General features: G+C 46.6%; 1 protein-coding gene across 1 annotated transcript; it reads right to left on the reverse strand.

Moving 5' to 3' along the window:
• Positions 1 to 1,173: 1,173 nt before the first annotated feature.
• On the reverse strand, positions 1,174 to 9,327 carry T265_08117 (hypothetical protein; the record flags this gene model as incomplete). The annotated part of the gene is made up of 3 exons (XM_009173830.1): positions 1,174 to 1,577; positions 4,149 to 4,324; positions 8,259 to 9,327. The coding sequence occupies 3 exons, from the start codon at positions 9,259 to 9,261 to the stop codon at positions 1,242 to 1,244; spliced, it is 1,515 nt and encodes a 504-aa protein (XP_009172094.1).
• Positions 9,328 to 10,912: the final 1,585 nt, after the last annotated feature.

The raw sequence follows: 10,912 nt of genomic DNA on the forward strand, positions 1-10,912 counted from the left end.
ACTATCTTAGCCACCCACGGTCCAAAAAACAATTTCTGTCCGCGAGAACTAGCGCACACCGGGATTCTGTCACCCCACATGACTTGGTGTCTATCCCTGGTTCATCGTGTGACGCGCACCCTTTTTCCCCCTTTGCTAATTCACCTGTTCTGGATAGCTCTCTTAATAGTTTCATTACATTATTTGTCTACCTTCGTATACGATACCGAATTGCAACCAAGTACCACACATGACTTGTATCCCTGGTTCATCGTGTGACGCGCACCCTTTTTCCCCCTTTGCTAATTCACCTGTTCTGGATAGCTCTCTTAATAGTTTCATTACATTATTTGTCTACCTTCGTATACGATACCGAATTGCAACCAAGTACCACTGAGGGAAAGGTCTGTCTCAAAAATATCGCACATTGCAGACGTCAGCGTTCAGAGATCTGCACAGGTGGCGACTCAGTCATATTTTCAAAGTCAAAAACCGTAGGCGGGCCGGAGTACAAGTTGAACAAGGTCCTGCTTGGTAAAAAAATCCACTTGTTGAGAGGCTTGAAGCAATTTTTGACTTGATTAGGAAGTGTTTCGTAACTAAATTATAACCAGCTGATTAATCTATTCGGCTGACGTGTGGAAAACGAAGCCGGTGAACCCTTACTGCAAGCGCATTACCGCATACTTTTCTAATATAGCTAGCCGTTCGCTGACCTGAACAGCCCATTACTATGCTACGCAGCGATTAATGACCCGCACTGTGTCGCCAATCGCCCGTTGGGACGATGAACCGCGACTCAATGGCAGCAGGCCGGGCGAGCCTTAAGAAGCACCGTTATTTCGCTGGCTAGACGTTCGGTTTCAGTGAGATGACCATACGGTGACTACCAGAATTACATGCGTCTGTTTACCCTGGGGGTAAGTAGCACCCATTGTGAACTTGAGGTAAACCATACATGAGGCCAGATTTATTACGCTTCCCCAACAGGTGATAACTACAGTTTATTGCCGTCATCAGCAACGAATAATACAACACTGAACAGAGTACTTTTGTTGTTTCAGTTGACTTGGCTCTCTGTGAAGATGTAACCATGTACACAGGCACCATTCGGTCGCAATAGCCCCCACACAATCTCAAACCGCTCGAGGATAGCTATCTCCCCACACCAGGCGTTCGATGCAAAAAGTCACTTATCGTGTATTATTTCTGAATTCAATGGATTCGGAAAATAAGGCAATAAACGCCTGTTATGAGTGGGCCTAATTGACCCGGGCGCTATGTGCAACAGGGTCTGTGTTCACGTTTGTACCGACCAGTGCTTCCAACTGTTCTGCGGAGGTTGGGAGCTGGTCTGTCAGACGAATGGCCGAACCATCGGGCGATACGACAAAGTCATCCTCTAGGCGCAGTCCAAGTCCGACGAATTCTTTTGGGATCTGGTATTTGTCACACAGCTGTGGCCGCATGTAAATTCCGGGCTCCAAGGGGATAACAACACCCGGTCGGAGGGGATTGGAATGCGAGACCGTAGGCGTGTCGTGCACATCCAGCCCAAGAAAGTGTCCAACGGAGTGTGGACAGATTTGTTCCGCGGCCTGAGGACAAGAAAAAACATTTCGGTGGTGGTTTGGAAATTGGAAATGAAGATATAAGTAAACTACCAGTGTGCAAAGACTGCATGATTCAAACAGCAAACTTGGTGGTAAAACAATTAAACATGGTGTGCGCGTGCGGTGATCGCGTTTTCTTTCTGTGTTACACAGTAGCGGAACGAACGGAAAATCCGCGCAACTCATGCACTTCAGTTTGTTCTCTGAGTACAGATCCATATCTTATAATCACAAGCAGCGTGGTCCAGTTTTTTCCCAATTGCCACCTAAACATAGTAGTCCTTTTCTACAAGAGAGTCCTGAACAAGAAGTATTTGCGTTTTCTTTGTACAAACAGGTCACCACAGTGAAAGTCCCGAATGTGGAAAGCGACACACTAAGGAGGGTTGAAGATCGTTGATAATCGCGAACGAGATTAGGTTGGGTGTGGAAATTCTGCCTGGATGAGAGCAACTGAGCCATCAGTAACAACTTTGCTAAGGTAACGCTCACAACAGGGCTTTTCAAATCGTCAACCCCGCGACGGTTATCACCCTCCCCCATCGAACACATGCCCATACACGATAGCGTGGGCATGCTGTATGCTCTAGCAGCTGTCGCCATTGTGGTACTGCAGCATGAAAACCGCTGTCATTTTATGGCCATGGTAACAGGTGATAACAGGGCGTTCAGATTCGCCAGTAGTTGAGATCCGGTCATTAGATTTCTCGAGGGAGTAGGTTGCCTTCGATCGACCGACCAGCAGCATCCCCAAGGCTGGCAACTGGTTTGCTTCGCCTGACACGTCATCACAAGCACATGTCGCTTCGAATTTAGGCGACTACATCCGTAGACTGTCGACACAGTTTCCGCAATCTTCCACATGAACGCCGCCAGCCACTCAATATCGTCCATCCCACACCTGTAAGCTCTACCTTTCCCCCTGATTACGGTTGGTACATTTTGGCAAGCTGGTTACGCACCATTCTCCGTCTTGTGGGTGCGCTGGCTTCAGGAATGGCGCGAACTGCGAGGTGGACAACGTATGACTTGGCAGAAAGGTATGAAACAGATTAGAGAGTTTGGATGTTGTTGGTATTGCACGCCTTCCAGAGAGGAGCCCCCGTGATCCCACCTGTGCTTGGCTGGAAACATCATCATCGACAGCATGACATCAGTGTTCAACACCGATGCTTCACTGCCGTACAACCATGATTTATTGAAAGCCTTATTGTAAGGAAAAGAGTAAAGGTGGACGGGGAAGGGACACAATTATTCCGAGGTGCCTACACTCCAGACATCATTCCAGACATTCACTCAGGCAATCTGGATAGAAACATCGCAAGAAATAGCGGCTGATCGATGTCAGTGGCGTTGGTGGTGTAGGCACCTGAGAATGCTTGATATAGGCCAGAACCAGGTCCCCTCTCTCCAATTCTTTTTCCCACCTTTTCACTCTAGGACTTTAATCATAATTAGACGAACCTTATGACTGTACGACAGTAAAGCATCAGTTTCAACACTGATGTTGCTGTCTCTGATGATGATGGAGGATACTGGGAGTGGTGAACACCGAGACCCATCTGTATATATGAATCATACCGTGGATGATGGAGGCACAAAGTATGACTCTACTGGAACACTGATGTAGGAGGAATCAGCGTTTAGTTGTGTTCAGAAATGCATCTGTATATGTTGAGACTCTCCTCGAAACAGTGCCGGTTGACTGACTGAGTAAAGTGCAGAGGCTCGCAAGAAGCAACGATGTGGATCGTTCTGAACGTCGTACGAACCGGTTGCTGCACTGATTTGTGCCAAACGGCAGAAACTGAGGGAAGCTAATCGGGTCGATCCTCAGCGGATAAAGGCGGGGTGGGCGATTCGAGACTTGAATCGCGTTCGGTCGTTGGGCTTCACCAGCAAACCCAGTGTTCTGCTCGAGCAAGTAAACAAACAACGTTTCGCGAATTCAGTGCTTCTAAAGACATGCAAAAAACTTATATCCGGTTATGTGGCAATTCTTCACAGACACAACTCATCTTTCAATTATTTTTCAAGGTGCACGTAGCTCCACAGTTTACGCAACAAGCATACCGAACTCCTAAGTGACACGTAGTTTGGAATTCGGACGAGAAACAAAAACAGACGCTAAATAAGGCCAGTTCTGCGATAAGAAAAGATATGTAACACCGAAGCACTTTTTCTCTAAGATGTTGGAAGGGCTAACGGAATGTCATTCGTCCCCAAGAGCTGTTGCGCAGAATCAGCTGCTTCCTGCCGCCTTAGGGGCTCGTTGAACGCACATTATTCCGAAACTAACCTGACCGAATGCCGTGGTGTCCTTAGAGTGAACAGTATCGCCAGGATACCTGAGCCTCGATATGAGACGGTCGAAATATCGCCGCATTTCCATGTTAAGTGATTGAGCATTAGACCCGAAGCCACCTCGAGTTCAGATTAAAACAGCTGAAACCTGAAGGCTACCTCAGATACCACATTTCAAAGGGAGTGCCACATATTCGTCTCACTGATGGGAACGAACAAGAATTGAATGATTTGAAGAATGAACAAACTTACTTCTAAGGCTTTGGTCGAAGTTATTATACGTTCAGAAACTAAGTGCCGTGCCAGCTCAGTCAGCATGATTCGATGAATATCTGCCAAATTCCGCTCTGGAGAAATAGCATTAGCACAGGTGCGTTGAACTTCTTCCAGAATGTCGTGAAGTAGGCGCTGAGTAGGAGTGTAGTGGCCTTAAAAACAAGGGTGAAATGAGTCACGTTTGCGGAGGAGACGGACAGTCGAGATATTGTGTAGCGAGGGAATAAAGTGTAAATTCTGAACCGACTGAATAGGGCAGGTGTTATATCAACCGTTGTTGCCGAAAATACGCAACCCACTATTGTTAATTGTAAATAATGGAAGATGGACGTCAGTGCTGGGACGCTGAACGTTAGGATCATCCGGTAGCATGCGTTAGTGCACATGTTATGGTAGCCATAATGTAATTCAGAAGGTATATGCACTAATAAGTTTTTACTGTGATTGACAGTAGTGAGTTGCAACACGCATAAAAATAAATGTAATACGAAACGTGGGGCATGTCAAAAGAGGAAATTATTGTTTGTGAGTCTCTTGGTGAAAGTCCAGACGGTGGGAACGTGTGTTCTCCGCAGTATAGCTGCTACACGTGTTCCATAATTGTCCATGGACTTATGGATAGTGGTTGACTTCCTGCTCCCTGCGCACACGCGAGTTTGTGTGTGTTGACCGTGTTCAGTATTCCTATGTGTAGGTACATTTACGTGTACGTGGGAGTGTCATCAAATGGGTTGTTGCTACGCTTACTAGACGGCACAGACACATGAGTCACTTTTGTGGGACGTGTCTTGTGAGTATAGAAAAAATGCGAGTCTCGTGATCTAGTGAGCGACTGAGCTGAGCACTCAAGTATTTGGGTGAAGGAGTAGCTACACATGCACTTGTACAATATGCAGCTTTCCACCCAACAGCTGCGTGACTTAGCACGCACATCTGGTTCATTCTTTAGCCACATCCATCCGGATCAACCGGACAGGATGCTCAAGTGTACTCACGTTATGGAATTGGTTGATTGATTTGGCAGATTACTGGTCAATCTGTGACACCAAGTTTCGTGATACGGAGGAAAACCGGAGTGACGGATCACTGAAGACGGAAGGCGAACAGCTGGCTGTATGAGCTTCAGCAGATAACACAGGAACCCAGGACCTCAGAGAAACTATGCTCAAGGCGACAGGAGTTTAATCAGAACATACTCATCATTCCAGTATGATGAGTTTTAGTTTCTACAAACTCGATTCTGTATGATCAATGCGTAGGCTCTCATCTACTTGACAATGCAACCGGTTGAATTTCGTTATAAACTTAACTACTTGGTATCTTGCTGTGATAGAGCGGGTACACGACACAACCGCAAAAGTCTGGATTTGAAAGGTCAATTGTAGCAGCGGAATGCTGATGAATAAATAGAATGGATTCACTACCAGGCGGATGCCGACTGGTTTTGCGTTGAGCTCAAGGCCATTAGGACCAAGAGAAACGCCAATCAAGGAGTGTTTCTGTGGTGAAGACTGCATGAACGCACGCATCTACTTTGACCCAAATAACTGGATAGGCGCGTGCTTATAAAGTACCGCAGTTTCGCAACTGATGGATCTACACGTGTTGTGTCGATTATTCTAATCCCTTCTTGGCTGACTCATTCGCTCGCTAGGCGGACTTAGCCCCCTAATGCTGTCCCCCAGGAGATCGGATGTAGTAACACCACAAAACAAAGTGGTCTTATCCTCACCTTACGCAAGCCCTTATCAAGACAGCCATAAAACAAAGGAGGCTTATCCTGCAGGCAGGCTGGTAGTAAGAACACAGTTGCACCAAGTGTTCAGCTACAATTAACACTTTCTTGGTGTCCGATAGGCACGAAATTCATCTAGTCAAACTTCCTTTACAACTGTTTTGTTGTCCCAGCAAAAAATTGCTCATCTCTACCTAATGTCATCATCATCAAAGACAGCAATATCAGTGTTGGCACCGACGCTTCACTACCTAATGTGGCGGATACACAATCTAATCAGAAACAAGCGAGACGGAGTTGCTAGTCGTCAAACGTCTAGCGGCAGTACCACGCCATTCATTCTGAATCATTGATGTTCTCATTGGTCATATCAGTCGTGTCTATTAATCCGCTGCTTCTACTGTTGTAGGGGATGTCATGTGAATACTACTACCCGGGAGCTGCGGGTTCGAACTGCTCTAGAAATTCGTGAGATTGAACTGCTGATAATTCCCGAAAGAACAAAGCGGCCATACAGTGCTTCTCGACTTTTCAACATAAACAGACTTCCGTGACAGAGTGGAATCATGATTGAACTCATGAAATGACAGGCACATTCTGGCCGAAAAATCATCGGACAAATTCTGTTGTTCAAGATTCAGATGCAGTTTTATTTCAAGTACCACGGATTTAGATCGATTCCTCCGAGGACAGTTTTCTGATAACTGAGTCCACTTTACAAGTTGACGACAGTTTTAATAAGGGTGATGAAGCTGGGTCGGAATAAACCAGAAGTGCATCAGAATTTGCAACGAAAATTGCATACAGTGGCTGACCATAGGCAGGTAGATTAACTTCGTCAATGTGGATTTTTAACTAGCGGTTTTATTCCATGAAACTATTCCTGTCCGGATTTCCAACAAGGCCCACCAGGCTCCCCCAGTACGGAACTTTTTATCGGTTCGGTTTTCCTCATGAGCTCTTTAAACTTCTTCCAAAGGCCATGAAGCTCACTATCCGTAAACTGGCGCTGACGTTGAGGAACGATGGGTGAAGATGAAGTGCTAACATTCCAGGTCCCCGCAATAAAGAGGATTCACAAGGTGCACAGTCTCTGCACCACCTGTTTGATCAACCAGACATTTTCCATAGTGGACAAAGACCCTTGTAGCCTACGACTGACATTATCAACCGTCGTCTGGTTCAGTTAACGCGCTTTTATGGTGTTTGGTAACCATTGGCTGGCTGAAGACGGCACTTTCGTCCGCGCCAATCCAGGAACCTCAAATGAGAATCGACGTGCGGGGTCCAACGTTTCGACGAGCAACCAGCTTCCTCCAGAATGATTGACGTTCGCTGGTGATTGGCGAACGTTTCGGGTTTCCATTTGGCATTGTTAAACGCTTCTCATCTACCGAATGCGTGCCACTACATATTCCCTAGGGTCACTAGTTCTCAGACAATTCCTTTTGGGCTAACCAGAAACAGGACACGTAAAGGTCTACACCCACGTCTACTGGTTCAAACGGGACAGCATCAATGGGAACCCGATAGCTGGTGTTCCCCGCATCCCAAAAACATCCCGTGCATGTGGCACTGAGTCTTGCCTGGTATCATAACACGCTTCTTAGCTCGTGGGCACTGGTCTCGTTGACCCTATCAGCAGGTTCGTGAACCTGACTGTTGAGAATGCTTACTCAGATAGACTCCAGACGATTTCAGTGACGTAAGATGCCATCGTACCTTCGGCGGTTACCAAAAGGCACAAGCCCTAAGGTAAACATGGATACATATACAAATCGAAAGAAGTGGGACCGGGAGGAAAACAGTCTTGGTATCCAATCTGGAAGAACGAGGGTTTGGCCGGAAACCGTAATCTAATGTCTCCGCTCCGAGGATATCCAAACCATCGTACGACCACGTAGTGACATGGCGCATAAGTTTCAGAGTGAGACAGCGATGTTGCTATCAAGGTGGTACAAATGAGGTGAAATGAGGTAATGGATGTGAGTGAGGTGGCGAATTTGGCTCATTTTTTGTCTTGGGTACCGAATCGTAGGTCTTTCAAGTATTGAATATATGGTGGCATTTTAAAGACATCCTATTGTGGATGAGTAAATCCAACATTTCCTTCCACAATCTGACTGTGAATCCTACAGGCTGTTCACGGGCTTCCCGGAGCAGTTAGTTTAAGTTCCAAGAGTTGCTGCAATGCATGGATAAACCTCGTTTAGGATATTAACGACTGTGTGGCAACGTTCTTTGGGTTCTTTGTTCGTGGAGCTAGGCTGTATAAATGAAATTTAGGACATCCCATGTGGTTTTCAAGACATCACTGTCCATGGGACAGTAGTAAAGGAGGTAGAACTTACCGTTGACGGGCCACGTGCGCGTGACGTCTGCTGTGTACCCTTTGTACTGACAACCAAGATCCATTAGTACGAGTTCGCGATCACGGATTGGTTGGTCGTTTTTCATATAATGAATGGTATTCGCTCGTAGTCCACCAGCAACCACTGGTGGATATCCGAGGGCAAGACCGCGAGCGCGGGATTCAAACTCGACAAGGTTATCCAAAGTGGACTCGGTAATGTCTGGATGAGAAGCAGCCATTGCTTTTACAATACACTGAGAAGTAATCAGACAAGCGTGTTGTAGAAGTCGAATTTCTGCAGGCGATTTCACGTAACGCAAACTATCCACCAAAAGGTCTGGGTTTTCGATTTTATTCTGATGCGACTCCCGTTGACGCAAGACTTTACTGAGAACGAATCTGTTGGGCACTGGTAAGGAATTTGTATCCTTGTGAGTCAGAGGAGAATACCACAGAACTGTGTTGGAATTGAGGCGGTTGAGAAATTCCTGAAAGTCACGCAAGGGGTAAACCTTGTGGATTCCAGTAGCTTCTTGTGCCCCTGCAATACCTGCTGTGGGTCCATTCCAGACCTCAGCGTGGTGAGAGCGTACTTCAACAAATAAATATTCCAGGTAGTCTGTCTGTGGCTCAGTATTGACCGTAAGAGATGGTTGCACTGATATATCCATGGCGAGGATCGCATTGGCGTCAAAGAATCCAGTAAAGTATAGAAAGTTCGAATCTTGGTGAAAACGATAGGGAACGTGATAGGCCATGTACTGTATTTCAGAACCGGGGAAGAGAACCACATGCCTAGAAGGACTATCGGACACACGAGAAGCGTGCCGTCCTAGCTCCAAAACCAGCGCCTTCCGTCGTTCGGCCAATTCATCCAGGGAGATAGACGGTGGCTCTAAGGATGATAAACTACATCTCTGTAGGCAGGAGGGTAGATGTCGCGAACAAAACGCACTGAAGCTCTGTGAAGCGAGCCTCAGCCCTCGTTGCAGCGTCATCATACGGGATGCGGTCCTGATTCATCGGTGTTCACAAAGATTGAAGCCTTTGATCTTGACAAGGATCTGAAATGGAAAATACGTGCGGTGTGGATTACATTCATTTACACACAAGGTTGACGATTGATGGAGTCGCCTACTAGTGAAAAAACCGTGCCCAAACCGGAAGGTATAGACATGTATCCTCAAAACTTGCAGCTACACCGACAACCGGTGTACGGGCTGATCCTATTTCTACAAACTCGCAAGACCATACAAGTCGCCGGGGATTATATTAGAAAACCGTTACGCCTTACACAAAGACGGAGAGCGACTGGAACACTATACCGACAACCGGTGTACGGGCTGATGCTATTTCCACAAACTCGCAAGACCATGCAAGTCGCCGGGGGTTATATTAAAAAACCGTTACACCTTACGCAAAGACGGACAGCGACTGGAACAAACGCTTAAAAACGCTGTTGCAGTGCATATTACCGAATTAAGGTTCTATTTATTATTAAAATCCTGCGGAGCCTTTTACGAGCTCCTCGTAGGTCACAAAAATGAAGAATCGAAAAGTTGTGGTAATAGAGGTATTCCGGTGTACGCATGGACCCAAATGAGTCCATTCACTTCAGCGTCATCGAATTCCCGGAAGCATACCTAAGCACTACCTTCCTTAATAATAAAGATGTTTATTCTCAACTTGGCATGGCGTTACACGCAGTGGGCGCGGGGTGCACTTTGAAGCACGGATTAACTTTGTTCATCTTTCCCGAATCGTTTGTTCTTCTTATTCTTTCGAACTTAAGGGTTGAGTTGTTGTGTCTTACTGAGCAGTAGTGAAACCCTGTATCGGTCCCTTGGCTTCCTGTCCCGCCTACTATGGTACATCCAAAAGCACGGTAGCCTTACACAGCCCTTTAAAGAGACAAAGGGGGATTATTACAACTGTAACTACAGGGTAATCACAGTGTTCCACAAGTTCATGCTAGAATCTCTGTAAGGGGGCGAGAAGCGTCGAGTCAAGGATGGTCGATTCGGATTGGCTAACATTCTGACCAATCAGGACATGCCTTTGTTTCGTCGTGCCCTGCGCGTGACATCCGTCCAAATGGTGTGATGTTCGGTGATTAGGGACGGATGGCCTTCGGACACCTCCACATTGAGGAGGCTGTTCAACCGATCGCTGCTTTGAACTCAACTGTGACGACCCACTTAGGTCTGCCGCATGTCGGCCTTCCCTGGGGCTGTGTAAATACCGATCTGGGATCTGGCAACATCCACTTCGGGGGTATGCAATGGCTGTCCAGTGTCCCATGCGACGTGATTCCTTATGAGGACTATTGTTTTTACTATGGGTTGTGTCAGAAGGCGAATAACACTAATAAGAATTAAGTTATGTATATGGACCAGCAGGGACACTGTGATCACGGATTCACTGATTCACCGGTTGATACACAGGATCGAGGCCTTTGCCCAAGTTTCCCGGGTCGCTTTTGTTCTTGTCGGTCAGTGGCTGTCATTCACCTGAAAGGCACAGGTGAAAAAAGTGTGTAGTACTGCTCTTTATATTCTCAGCGCGGGGCAGTATGCTTGCCAGCGCGAGGATTCGCCTAAATAAATGTCTAGTAGTGCTTTTAACTGGGTTCTAGAAGGAGCGTAGACAACC

Source organism: Opisthorchis viverrini (genome assembly GCF_000715545.1).
Source record: "Opisthorchis viverrini unplaced genomic scaffold opera_v5_203, whole genome shotgun sequence".
Classification (NCBI taxonomy): Eukaryota; Metazoa; Platyhelminthes; class Trematoda; order Opisthorchiida; family Opisthorchiidae; genus Opisthorchis; species Opisthorchis viverrini.